Raw genomic sequence first — 14,744 nt, 5'->3', positions numbered from 1 at the left:
TTATTTTTTTATAGATTTTTATTTCTTTATCCAAACAATATTTTAATCTTTGCTTTTTTGCTCTTTTTAGATTTTTGTTTCTTTATCGAACACTATTTTAGAATAACTTTGATATCGTAAATAAGATGTTTCCTACGTTCAAACATAAAATCTATTTTCTAATTCTATTTACAAAAAATCCTTCGTCTCATATTTCATGTAACTTAGAAACCTTGTAATCTTTTTGTTTGGTATCATTATAAGATGATCTTATTTTTCAACACAAATGTTTATTCCAAAGATTCTTAACATGCTATTTTGGTATTATTATATTATATTCATTCCAAATTCAAAAACATATTTTAATGGTTTTAACTTGTAAGAAAACACACAAAAGACCCAACTTGTAAGTTGTAACACTTTCTTCATGTTCTAACCAACCGTTGACCACCTTCATGAGTCAAATCCATGACCCCAATCTCAATTACAACTAATCTCCACCGTTGAATTCTTGATCAATACCTCTAAAAAAACTATATTTATTTATTTATTTATTTTAAGTTGAAAGATTAAGAACTCTCACGATAAGGAGGAAGCTTCCTCCTGGCTTCTGCTCCTACGTGCCGCCTTGCCCACTTCAACACCCCACCAATCTCCGCCCTCCCTCTTCTCTAATCTCTACCTTAATACCTTTCTTCTTCTTCTTTCAAATCAAACCCTCTTTCAGTTTTCGATTTTTCTCCTAATTTCAATTAGTTTATTACCTTTCACCAATCATTGATCCGTTTTACGAATTTGCTGTCAAGATTTCACTTACCGCATCATGTGATCTGCTTATGGATTTAAATCTCACTTGGACTTCACCATCTTCAACCTTCTTCCTTCGACTTTGAGTAGTCAAGGTGAGTTCGCTTAATTTCTGGTTACTTACTTCCCTTGATCTGTGAATCACCCATCTTGCATTCAACCCACTTCGTCTCTTATTGGTTTGCACATCATCTTTCGCAACTTTAAGTTTGGATTTTGTCTTTACTTCAACGATAACAAGATCTGTCCTTTTTTGCTTCAAGATCACTTATATTTCTCCGTCAGATGTGGGCATTGTTGTTTGATTTCATTACTGTTTTGCTCTCAAGTTGTTTTTATGTATTATTGCACCTTGTTTCTAGTTTACACTTAATCTTAGACATTATTCGCACATAGTCTACTCTGCGTCTACTGTTCACGATAACGTATATTCTAAAAATTACCAATTTCAAAGTCCATACCATGATTTAGGATCCGTTAATGGTAGAAATTTGCACGCCATTAAGCTGTCGGATGCAGAAATTAGCGAATCCATCTTCAATCAATCCAGTTAACTACAGAGTTTATCAACCTTGCAGATGGGATCTAGCAAGATGGAATCAACACTAGAGAAGATTGATTTTGAATCTGACGAAGAGAGCCCGTTAACTTTATCACAATCCGCAGGTGCAAAGCAATCTTTTCAATTCGAGACATCATCTCATACATCTGTCCCCAAATTCCGCACCCTCAGAAAGCTTCAATTCACCGCTTTCCATAGCGTGTATGTTGTCTTATTCAAAGCAAAGATCAATGTCTTGCTTCCCTTCGGACCTCTGGCAGTATTGATGCACTACATGACAGGACGACATGTAAGAATCTTCTCTCATCTCTTTTTAAGCTTCTTCTCCATGACTCTGAAACTGAAAATTTTGATCTTAATGTACTCTTCATCTTCAACTTTTCTTTTCAGGGATGGGTTTTCTTTTTCAGCTTACTGGGAATTACACCTTTAGCTGAACGGCTAGGTTATGCAACTGAGTAAGAACTAAGAATTTCTTCATTTCTTTGGTTTTCTTTTCCTTTCTTCTTGAATATGCTGTATATATCAACTCTTTTTTTCATATGTTTCAGGCAGCTTGCATGTTATACAGGGAACACAGTTGGAGGTCTGCTAAATGCCACATTTGGCAATGCAACAGAAATGATTATTTCAATATATGCATTAAAAAACGGGATGATTAGGGTTGTTCAACAATCATTGTTAGGATCCATCTTATCAAACATGCTGTTAGTTCTTGGTTGTGCTTTCTTTACTGGTGGCATTGTGCATTATCCAAAAGTTCAACGTTTCAACCAGGTAATTCACCATTTTTCGAATCTAATTCCATTCCTTTGTATGTTGGAATTTAGATCTCTGGAATCACTCATTTAGTCATCATTTGTGTTTACAGACAGCTGCAATAGTTAGTTCAGGGCTGCTGCTGATGGCTGTAATGGGAATCCTATTTCCAGCTGTTCTTCATTTTACACATACAGAAGTTCATTTTGGGAAATCAGAATTAGCACTTTCAAGATTCAGTAGCTGTATCATGTTGGTGGCATATGCAAGCTATCTTTTCTTCCAGCTTAAGAGTCATGCTAATCTTTATGATTCTGTTGATGAGGAAAGAGAAAATGATGGTGATGAACCTGAGGAAGAAGAGGCCCCTGAAATTACTATGTGGGAAGCAATTGCTTGGCTTACCATTTTAACATTGTGGGTGTCTGTATTATCTGGATATCTTGTTGATGCCATTCAGGTTACATTTCATACTATTTTAAGTTTTATACATTTTGTCTTCCATAGATTTAGATGATTTAAGTTAATGTTTATTGTAATTTTTCAGGGTGCATCAGACTCATGGAATATGCCAGTGTCTTTTATTAGTGTAATCTTGCTTCCTATTGTTGGTAATGCTGCTGAACATGCAAGTGCCATAATGTTTGCCATGAAAGACAAGCTTGTAAGTGTATATTATCAAAAAGCTAATTTCACAATAATGAGTTTATTAGCAACAGTTGATTATATATTTATATGTAACCCTTTTTTATTTATAGGACATCACACTTGGAGTAGCAATTGGATCTTCAACTCAGATATCAATGTTTGTGGTAATACCATGAACCCTTTTCTTCTTATTGTTTCTAACATTACAATAAGTTAAATAAATATTAATAATGTAATGTGATATGTATTTTCTTTCTTTTTCACGTGTAGATCCCATTTTGTGTGGTTGTGGGGTGGATCATGGGTCAACCAATGGACTTGAATTTTCAGCTCTTTGAAACTGCTTCTCTCTTTATCACAGTGTTAGTCGTGGCATTTATGCTACAGGTATTTAATTCAGTTTCTCTCTCTCTCTCTCTGTGTTTATTGGATAAGTTTATAAGTAATGATTTGGTGTGTGTGTGTGTGTGAGTGTAGGAAGGAACATCAAATTACTTCAAAGGGTTGATGCTAATTCTGTGTTATCTCATTGTGGCTGCAAGTTTCTTTGTACACATTGATAATAAATCTGGTGAGTGTCGTTATTTTTAAATTTTAATATAACAACTTTGTGTATATATTTAAAGATTTGATTTAACTTGGTTTTGAAATTGTTTATGTAGATGATGACTAGGTAGGGTGGAGATGATGAAGTGAAGTGTTGTAATTTTGTGAGGGGAGGCTACACATGTATATGTTCATATGGGAAAGAGCATCAAAAAGGAAGGATATGGTGTGTAGTAAGGCTGAGGGTAAAACCGTCAAAATGATTTATGAAATGAAGCCGAGCCTGCGTCACATGTTTTCTTTTAACTGTTCTGTTATCCATTGTCAAGTACATGTAAAAATCCGCATGTTTCCGTTTCATACAACACAGTTTAATGCTATACATTTAATAAACTTCTTTTTTGGTTCGATTTTTTGGTAAACAATCAATTTAGAACGTGTGTTAAGTTTCGATTTTAATGTTAGGTTAAAATTATTTCTCGAAAAATTGGGTTCGGGTTTGGTCTGCGTTTTGTTTGTTTCTATGTGGTTTTACTTTCAAAAATCTGGAATTTTGGATATCTGAATTATCGTATTTGGGTTCGGATGCCATTTTACAAATTATCGGATATCTGAAAATTTTGATTTTGTTATTAAAATTTTATATATTTATGATTACTTTAATGAATATGTTTTATATAAATGTGTTCAACACTTCATGTTTCGTTTACTGTTAAGTTTTTTCACCTAAGAAATGGATAGTTGTTTGCATAACGTATATAAAGCAGTGTAAAGAAACATGAGATGACACACAGTGTTATCATTAAAAAAAAGTTGATCGAAAAATACGACATTTGTTTTATAGTATTCGGGAATTACTAGACCAAAAGGTATTCACCCCACATCCTTCACTTTCTTTTTGTCAAAGCAATTCCACGTAATTTTCTTAGAATCTCTTCTTATCTAGGAAATGGTTACCTTTAATTTTCATTATTATTTTTTGTTTTTTAATAAAGTATATAATTCATTTATAAGTAAATTCAAAATTAACAAAAAGATGATTGTCATTATTTCATGTGACTATATGGTAAATAATACTCGTCGATAGAAAAAATGCATGATGTGTCTGTTAAAAGTGTTTAAACATAATTTTAATGATTATGTGTGACTCGTATTAAAACTTTTTTGTATCTAAATGATAGAAAATAACACATTAAAAGTAAATACATGTGGTTGTAAGGTATATAGTATTCATGATAAAACAAAATAGTGTATATAGTTTAAGTGATACTTTATGGCTGAAAGGTAAACAATAGCTATGTGAACACGTATTATTGTATATGAATAATAGAAAAAACCATGGTGAAAATAAATTCATGTAGTTATAAGGTAAGCAATTAATATACAATGTTAGAAAATAAACACTTCAATTGTTAATAAGTAGTCTCTAATGACATTATGGATAGGTTTAGCTAATCATTTGTAAGTCCTAAATACCTAATCCTATATAGTAATTTTTTTCTTGTATGTATATAAGAGTGACAATCTGTCCATATAATAAATGGCAATATCATAGATAGAAAATCAATCTGTTACACCGTATAATTCAGTCAAATATATTTTCTTCATTTTACTTATTTAACGTCGTATCAATACATGATAAGATTTAGGGACTAGATATCAAATTTTGACATCATCTCATTTACTCGCAAATATGTTTCCTTTGACTCCCTTTTCGTTATATGAGTCTTTGATATGATTTTCAAGGACTAAATATCAAACTCGGATACATATTAAAATGGAGTTCACACTAATATTTTTTTTCTAAATAAATTTTGTAAAACAACTCAATTCAAATACCAATGTAGTATTTACAAGTTCTATTAAAAAAAAGTTCATATTAACACTAAACACAAAGTTCATGTGTCTGATGATTGGATAAGAAGAAGATATGTCTTCAAAACTTTCCATCCTCAAAACACACCCGAGAGCAAGGGGAAGGAGAGACGTGGTGATTGAGGCAATGTATGGTGTGAAAATTGTTTTTCAAATCTAGATCAAATCGGTTTCATATGTCATTTCTAAGTTCAAAAGATATTCCATGTTTTTATTGCACTAAAAACACAAACAATCATGGATGAAGTATTGTTGTAAAAACAATATGCGCTAAAACAAACAACGGTAGGAGCGTAATTTTGTTTCGACCCAAACAAACTCTGTAAGTAAGTTAGAAGAACATAATTTATCAAAACATGTTATTTACATCAATAAGTTTGTTTACTTTATTTTATCTGGACACTCAAAAGATTTATATATTAACGATGACCACAATTAACTAATAAATACATAACAAAAGATTTCTAGCCCAACACTATCCGATATTGTCTTCCTCTTTGAAGTCGAAGTCGAAGGTTCAAATAAAAAAGAAAACTAATAAATACCTAAAATAAACAAGACCAAACACCGCCTGTTATTTTGGTTGATATAATTTTTTATTATTCAATGTATATATAATTTGTAGCTGATTGTGTCAAAGTTTACAAAGTGTTGTAAATAGTGTATAAGTTCTTGTATAAAAGGTTTTATATTAGTAGAAAATATATATGTTATGGGAGGTAGATGTAGGAGTAACGAAAAATACTTGTGTAAATGATAACGAAAAGATTTTAGGTGTCGGTCAATTATGGAAATCTAAAAAAAGATAGACAAATGGGGTTTATTGTTATTAAACAAATATTTCTTGGACCTACAACAAGATCATTTCTTTCAATGACTTCCACTGTCTCCCAAACACATTTGAATATCATCTTCCACGCTTCGTCTTCATGAACTCTTCTTCTCAGAAACTTCAAACCCTATAAACCATTTTCTTATGTTACTTCTTCTGTTTCTCACTTTTTCATCTGGTTATAAATACATGCATATACATCCACTTCATCTAATCCAAACACCAACGGATATCGCCGTTCATAGTCCTCTCCCACCCTCCGCCGCCCCTATGTCAAACCAACAACACCTTGACTTGTCAGACTTCATCAGAATCGGAAACGGCTCCTGGGGTCCCGTCTACAAGGTCCTCCACCGCCCCACCGCCACCCACTTCGCTCTCAAGGTAATCTACGGAAACCACGATGATGATTTCCGCCGCCAGATCCTTCATCAAATCAAGCTCCTGCATGGCATCGATAACATCAACATCGTCAAGTGTCATGACGTGTTTGATCGTGATGGTGAGAATATTCAGGTTCTTCTTGAATACATGAACTGTGGATCTCTTCAAGGCACGCACTTGTCCGACGAATCCTCTTTGGCCGACCTCACCCGTCAGATTCTCTCCGGTCTCCACTACCTCCACCGGAATAACATCGCCCATCGTCATATCAAACCTTCAAATCTCTTAATTAATTCCAAAAAAGAAGTGAAGATTGCGATTTCCGGGGTTACGAGGATCTTGGAACAGACGACGCATCCTTGTAAAGATTCAGTGGGTACGATTGCTTACATGTGCCCCGAAAGAATAAACACCGACCTGAACCAGGGAAAAAACGACGGGTACGCTGGAGATATTTGGAGCATGGGTGTGAGCATTTTAGAATTGTATATGGGGATTTTACCGTTTGAGGTAGGAAGTCCCGATGATTGGGCGAGTCTTATGATGGCGATTTGTATGTCTCCGCCACCTAAAGCGCCGGCGACTGCTTCCACAGAGTTTCAAGATTTTGTGGGACGGTGTTTGCAGAGGGATCCAGCAAAGAGATGGACAGCAGCACAGCTGTTGGGTCACCCGTTTGTTACAGGGGAAGCCATCGCAGACATATCTACGACTACAACTATTTCCCTTGAGGGTGCCTCTACTCGAATACAATCATTCGATATATAGGTTTTCTGGTAATAGTGCCTATGTCTTTTACAGCGAATAGACCGTACACAATTTTTATTCATTCGTAATAACAATTTATGTTTTAAAATGTTATAGAGCACCATAAATCGTTGTGTATGACGAAAAATTATTATATAAAATCACTTCCTTTTTACAATACATCCAAACTCACTACTAGAAAAAGGTGAGGTTTCCTACAAAAATTTCCTAGGAACACAAAATTTTCGCTACTTCCTATAAATTATCAAGAACTTCCGAGGAAAACGTGTCTCTGATATTTCCTTAGAAGATCATTGGCATCAAATAGGAAATACTGATGAACTATTTGTCCTAGGAAGTCCTACGCTTTTCTTAGGAAATAAATATATATTTAACGTTCATATGTTTTCGGTTTTTCTTAGGAAATAAATATATATTTAATTTTTTTTAATTAACCCATGTAATACATGAGTCTCACAACTAGTTTATTATTATAAACAAGTCATATCATTTTGTTCCAATATGCCAAAGAGCCTCACATCTACGTGAAGTGTTTCGTTTAAGTGGTTTCTAGGAAGTTTCAAACCAAGGTCTTTCACTAGACATGTCAAACTTTTACCAATTGTCTTAGGGTCCAAGTGATTAATTTGATACACAAAAAAACTTATAAAGTTAACACATTTAGGAAATACCGAAGAATTCTTTGTCATCGGAAATCCCTCAGAAGTTCCTACGATTTTCCTAGAAAATAAATATATATTAAATGTTCCTAGGTAGTTCTTTGGTAGTTTTTTTATTATCAATTTATTATTATAAACGAATCATGTCATTTTTTCGAATATGCCAAAGAGCCTCACATTTACGTTATAAGTGTTTCATTTAAGTGGTTCCTAGGAAGTTTCTCAAAACTTCCGAGGGATTTCCTAGGAAATTTTCGATCCAAGGTCTCTTACCAAAATAATCATCATTTTTATTATTATTATTATTATTATTATTATTATTAACACATACACATACATGCTAAAAATAATCCTAATATTAAAAATAAAAAATTTTGTAACTAATCAATTAGAAATGTGTAGGTAATTCCGAGGGATTTCCTAGGCTAATTTTTTATTTGTTTTTTTTTTTTTTGAAGTTCAAACGTTGTTTTTTCATTCCATATTTGTACAACTTTGTTACATATTAAATACTTTTATCTTACAAAGTTACGTATTATACATATACACAACCATACATATGTACACATACATATAAATTTACAATGGTAAATAATGTTTTGGGTAATGAGTTGTGATGGTGCACACGTATGTATGTTTGTATATATTTTGTATAATTTTGTGAAATAAAAGTAACTAATGTATGATGAAGTTGAACAAAATATAGAACGAAAAAAAACGTTGTTTTAACATCAAAAAATGAAAAATGAGTTACCTTCCTGGGAAAAATCTAGGAAATACCAAGGAATTTCCTAGACAACACAAAATTTGCCACTAATCTATTGGAATTGCGTAGGTATTTCCAAGAGATTTCCTAGGACCAAAACCCGTTTTCTATTTTTTCGAGGTTTACACGTTTTTTTGTTTCGTATTTTGGACAACTTTTTTATACATTAAATACTTGTCTTACCAAGTTATGCATATTATACACATACACATACATATTGATTTATAATGGTAAATGAGTGTTTTGAGTAATGAGTTCATAGTGTACATGTATGTATGTACGTATGTATGTATGTATGTATGTATGTATGTATGTATGTATCGTGTATAACTTGTGAAATAAAAGTAATTCATGTATAATGAAGTTGAACAAAATATATAATGAAAAAAATGACGTTTGAAGTAAAAAATTGAAAAATGGATTATGTTCCTAGAAAATCGTTTGGAAATACGTGAGAAATACCGAGGGATTTCCTACAGAATACAAAATTTGTCATTAATTCCTTGCAAATACGTAAGTCTTTCTAAGGGATTTCCTAAGACTAAAACTCGTTTATTTTTTTCGGGGTTTAAACTTTTTTTTCGTTCCATATTTTAAATGACTTTGTTATACATTAAATACTTTTATCTTACTCAATTAAATGTGATATATACATACGTTTGCACCTTCATAATCTATTACTCAAACATTCATTTTTTATTTTGTATTTATATTTGTGTGTATATGTCGATTATGAGTATAACTTGGTTAGCTAAAAGTATTTTATGTATAACAAAGTTGTAATAAAAAGGAAACAAAAAAAAATGGCATTTGAACCCCAAAAGATGAAAAAAGAAATTACGTTCCTAGGAAATCTCTCGGAAGTTGCTAAACAGAATATTATTTAGTATTTTCCAACTATTTTATAAGTATAACTTGGTAAGCTAGAAGTGTTTTGTACATAAAAGGAAACTAAAAAAATTGCGTTTGAACCCCGAAAAATGAAAAAAGAAATTATGTTCCTAGGAAATCCCTCGGAAGTTCCTACGCATTTCCGAGGAAACTGAAGCATTAACTACATTATAATCATCATGCATATTTACATGTGTTTGGACATTAATCTATTACTTAAAACATTCATTTTTTATTCTATATTTATATTTGTGTATATGCGGATAATAAGTATAACTTGATAAGCTAAACATATTTCATATCTAACAAAGTTGTACAAAAAAAAATAAAAAAAAAATAATTTTTTTTAACATGATAAGCTAAACATATTTTATATCTAACAAAAGTTGTACAAAAAAGAAAACTAAAAAAGTAACGTCTCAACCCCAAAAGATAAAAAAAAAAAAAATTATGTTGCTAGGAAATTCCTCGGAAATTCCTACGTTCCGAGGAAACCAAAGCGAGCCCAAAACCCACGCATGATTAAGCCCACCTATAATTTGTGCCCTATGTTTCGTGACTCGTGAGTAGTCTGTAGTCTTCTTGTAGCATCCGGAATCTAGAAGGTCAATTATGGAAATAAATTCCATTTTTAGGGGCCAACTCGTCGAGTTTATGGCATGAACTCAACGTGTTGGAAGCTTTTGGAACACATGTTTTTAAGGATCGGCTCGTCGTGTTGGTATATGGAAACTCGATGAGTTGGATGCTGTTGAGAAAACCCAAATTTTAGGGTTTTGCACCCTATATAAAGACCTTAACTCCATTTGCTGGCCTCCTTACCAACCTCCTTGTCCAGAAAACCCTAATTTTGTGTGTTACCCTTAAAAGTTGAGTGTGTGAGCTTGTGGTGAGCTTGGAGAGTTGGTTTTTGGTGATCTTTGGAAGGAGTTTGAAGAATGAAGGTGCTTAGTTTGGAAGGAAGGTTTTAGATCCAAAAACTCCATTTGTTGTAGTCCTTTTGAGGTATAAAGTCGAAACCTTGTGTTGATTATCTTCTAGATCTCTTCGTGGGATGATTTGGTTTGATTTTTGGGTGTTTGGTTGGGTTGTCCAAAGGATAAGGGTTTCAGGGGTTATTATGTTAGACCTAACCCTTTTATGACCTCTCATGGCATACAGTTGCAAGCTTTGCTAAGCCATAAGTCTCATCCATACACTAAGTCCTTTTTAAGCCATTTTGGTCTCTAGGGTTCCTTTCTTGCATGCATGAACGTAAAGTTGGAAAATTTAAGTGATAATTCAGCCTTGGGATGCCAGATCTGTGTTTTGGGAGTATGTTTTGAGAGTTTAAAGGCTTAATGGGTTAAGCCTCACTCTATTAAGCCAAGGATTTGGGTTTGGGTTCATTGTAGTGGTTTTAAGGATAAAGTTGGAAACTTTACCCTTCTACTCATCATTTGGGAAAAGATATGGGAATGGAAGCATCTAGATTCGATGGAAACTGTCACACCCCCGAACCAGACGACGGAAATTTCTGAGGGCTCTTGTGACTTAAATTGAATACCATCACAATGAATATACGTGAATCATAACATAAATCATCACCGTGCATTGAAATATTACAACTGATATTGTTTACATACAATACATTGTTTTAAACATTACAATTTCACAACATAGACTGTCTGATAGATAATCTAAGCAAAACACCATGACATTACTTGGTACTTATGTTGGATTAGTGTCTAAGTCCATAACTATTTTGGTATGTACTTGACCCGATGGTGCATGGTCCTTTTGGGTTGCCTTCACCAAAGCAACTTGATAGGATGAATTATGGAGAGAGAGGATTAATTATGATTTATTAATATATTATGAGAATAATATATTAAAGGAGAAATCATATCGTTTAATTAATATTAGTCAAGAATTAATAAGAATTAAGTTTGTGGCTAAAAGAGATTAATTAAACTTAAGGGACTGAAATTGTAATTATAAGATAATTGCAATTGGGCTATGGATTACCTTATAATATAAGGTTGGACGAATTCTATGGGAAACCCATTAGAAATCGTCCAAGGCTTATTAAAGAAGGGTCCATGGGCTGCTTAGGGCTTAAGCAGTTAGTTTAGGGTTTCCTAGTTCAAAACCCTAATAGCCTACATGTATATAAAGGACCCTTAAGCCCCAAAAACGTGGTGGACATGTTCCTTAGGGTTTCCACACGTTTTGGGCAGCCTCCTATCTCCTTATTCTTCATCCTCTTGCTCTTGGTGTTTGTGAACCATTAGAGGAGTGACATTTGTGACTCTAAGCTTTCTAAAGTCATTACAAGGAGGATTTGAGATTGTTATTGCTACATAACAATCAAGGTAATATCTTAAACCCATTCTTAAGTTAATTAGATTAATTGTATGCTAGATCTAGGGTTTAAAGTCTTGGATGAATTGCATGTACAATAGAGAAACCTAGATCCAAGCATTAGGGTTTGTATGAGCACATAGGATGTTCTTATGGCTAAAACCCATCAACTTATTCTTCGGTTTACTTGTTACCTGAGAATACAAGTTATTTTGAAAAACGTCAACATATGAAATGTTGGTGAGTTCATAAGCAATGTTGTAAAAATGATTTATTGTAGTTGTAAAACCTAGAAAATCCGATATTTTCTGAAAAGATCATTGTTTATAAAAAAAATGGGTGTGAAGATCCGTAAATATATGCTTGTTGATTTTTCAAAAGGTGTATAATTGTTGAACTTTTGTATAAATCACGCAAGTGAAAATGTTGAACTTCCCAGGAAAAACCCAATGTTTTCCCAATACATAAAATACAGTGATTTCTCTATTGTTATACCTTCACGACGAATGATTTTGATTTCTCGGGTGACGTTGGATTAATTAGGGTTTGTGAGTTGTTATAATCACGCATAAAGATGACTAGTTTATAACTACAGATTATGAACGATCCTTAAAGGCGTCGCCCGTTACTACTCACTTAATCCAACCACCATGATTACTCTTGATTAACGCCCTGAATCTGTTTACTTGATTTCTCATAAGCCCAACAACCGAGGAGAAAGGGGAGTACGAAGTCCCGTTATTTCCGTGAGTTATTTAAGGCTATCGGGAATGCGAAAGACACATTGGCCCAATTCGCATTTGACTTCTCGACCTCACTAGCAGTACTAATGGGCTACTAGGGCCCAATAGCACATTAGAACTATTGAAAGTCCTTTTACATGAAATCGGGTCATAGGAGTCCCAATAACACGTAAGCATATTCCCTTTCGGCCGAAAGATCATGTTAATGGGCTAGCAAGGCCCAAAAAGCATGATTTGAAACTTTCAAGCCCAAAGTTATCGTGTGTTTATTGAAATGCTTTGGTTCAACAATTTTGTTTTGTTATTGATTCGAGACCGAATCAATTCGTTTATAACGATATTTGTTATTGTATGTGTGTTCGTTTTTCTGTCTTGACGGTAGTCGTGGGTCATGTATTTTGTTTTAATGAATTAATTTGTTTAAAAGTAGAACTTGACCTTTTCACCACCTTTTTTTTATAAAAATAACGCGTTTGGTCCTTTTATATAAAAGAATTTCATTTTTTGTCCTTAAAACATTCTCTTGACATTTTTGTATCATTTATTTGATGAAATCACAGTTTTAACCCAAAATTTATTTTGTTGACAGCTTCAACCCTTCCAAAATGGTGTTTCTCGGTTTTCACAACTTTTACAGTTTTGGCCCAAAATCTAAAAAGTTTACATTTTTGGTCCTTTTTGATAGTGAAAAGCATTTTTGACTCTTAAAATAATTGTGTTATGCTAACTACCCCCTGTTTTTCAGAAATTTACGTTTCAGCCCTTAAATTTATCATTTTTCGCATTTTGAGGCTTATTGGACCGAAAAGCCCATAATTAGCCCATTAAGCTAAAAATTTACATTTTAAGTCCCTTGACAATTCTAATATTCAGAAAAATGATCATTGGAACTGTTTTGGCCCTTTTGACCTTCAAGAAACCGTGACTTGTAAATTTGTACCCCAAGTTTTGTATTTTTGACAATTTAAGCCCAAAAATGGGTTTTATGTTAGAATATGTTCATCATAACCTTATAAGCTATTATTCTTGACTTGTTTAGTGTAAAATAGCTTGGATTATGTTTGTTCCCTTTCTCATGTCATAGATCTCGGGTTTACCCCCTTTTTGGTAACATATTCATCACAAAAACACATGAAATCACACACATACATGCATAAAATCACACATAGCATACACGTACACATAGATCTACACATTTTCTTGTATTCTCCCCCATAAAACTCATAAAAACCGAAAAAAGAGGGGTATGAAGCTCACCTTGAGTTGTGATTTCGGTTTGAAGAAGATTGGGAGAAGTTTGGTGCTATTTTCGGTCCTAGCAAGTTTCTTGGATGGATCTCAAACTTAGTGTGCTCTAAGATGCAAGATCATGAATTTGAATGGATTTAAGAGATGGTTTTTGATGAAAAGAAGTGAGTTAAAGCATGGATCAAACATCAACTTACCTTGGATGATGGTTTTTGTGGAAGAATCTCTTTGAAAGCCTCTTAGATCTCGAAAATTTGGAGAGAAATGGAGAGAGTTTCTTGAGAGAATTTTGAGTGAAGTGTGTGTGTGTGTTTGTTTGGGTTCGGCTGAGAGCAAAAGAGAGAGAGAGAGGAAGAGAAGAGATCTTTGATGGGATAGTTGCATGAAAACATGGGATGAATGCATGTAAGACCCATATGTAAAAATGAGGTGGCATGCAAAAGTCAACTCTCCTCCATTTGAGTAGTTAGGCCGAGAAAAGGAGAGGGAAGAAAAAGATTGGGCCTTGTGTGCTTAAGCCCACATTATGGTTCAATTTGATAGCTTTTGGCCCAAAGTAAATCAAGAAACGATTTTTATGGCCTATTAGGGCTAATTAGGTTAGTTATGGACCAATGAGGTCCATTAAGGTATTTTATTTCATTCTAGGCCCAATATGGCCCAAAATATTAAAATAAATGGAAGTGGGTCCAATTAGAGCCCATTCAAGAGTTCTAAGCTCAAGATAGTCCAATTGGAAGCTTATTGGTCCATTGGGCCCAATAAGGAAATCCTAGTCCAAAATGGACTTAAACAAGGATTTCTAGGGTTTTCCAATTCTTTGATGACTATTTGAATGTTTGTATGAAGTGTTTGATTGAAGTTTTGTTGTTATTGAATAAGCATCCTACATGCTTTCAGATTGTTGGTTCACATTTGTTATCATTGTTCAATG

The 14,744-nt window shown here is 33.5% G+C and overlaps 1 protein-coding gene and 1 pseudogene across 1 annotated transcript; both read left to right on the top strand.

Moving 5' to 3' along the window:
* The first annotated feature begins 552 nt into the window (after nt 1-552).
* LOC145087248 (vacuolar cation/proton exchanger 3-like) lies at nt 553-3,711 on the top strand. The gene is made up of 10 exons (XM_079025171.1): nt 553-881; nt 1,365-1,637; nt 1,739-1,806; nt 1,900-2,125; nt 2,220-2,567; nt 2,655-2,771; nt 2,866-2,919; nt 3,026-3,142; nt 3,233-3,326; nt 3,418-3,711. The coding sequence occupies exons 2-10, from the start codon at nt 1,365-1,367 to the stop codon at nt 3,426-3,428; spliced, it is 1,308 nt and encodes a 435-aa protein (XP_078881297.1). The 5' UTR covers nt 553-881; the 3' UTR covers nt 3,429-3,711.
* A 2,326-nt stretch (nt 3,712-6,037) lies between these two features.
* LOC145087237 (mitogen-activated protein kinase kinase 5 pseudogene) lies at nt 6,038-7,317 on the top strand (annotated as a pseudogene).
* The last annotated feature ends 7,427 nt before the right edge of the window (nt 7,318-14,744 follow it).

This window comes from Lactuca serriola, chromosome 1 (assembly GCF_051521515.1).
Source record: "Lactuca serriola cultivar US96UC23 chromosome 1, Lser_US96UC23_V15, whole genome shotgun sequence".
Taxonomy (NCBI): Eukaryota; Viridiplantae; Streptophyta; class Magnoliopsida; order Asterales; family Asteraceae; genus Lactuca; species Lactuca serriola.
The sequence above is the reverse complement of the archived record's forward strand: the minus strand, read 5'-3'. Positions and strand labels throughout refer to the sequence as shown.

Bases quoted from the DNA above. Each gene is read 5' to 3' on its own strand.
- LOC145087248 (XM_079025171.1), top strand. From the start codon at position 1,365: ATGGGATCTAGCAAGATGGAATCAACACTAGAGAAGATTGATTTTGAA. The intron at 1,807-1,899 runs GTAAGAACTAAG...CATATGTTTCAG, and splicing joins CGGCTAGGTTATGCAACTGA to GCAGCTTGCATGTTATACAG. The intron at 2,920-3,025 runs GTAATACCATGA...TTTCACGTGTAG, and splicing joins CTCAGATATCAATGTTTGTG to ATCCCATTTTGTGTGGTTGT.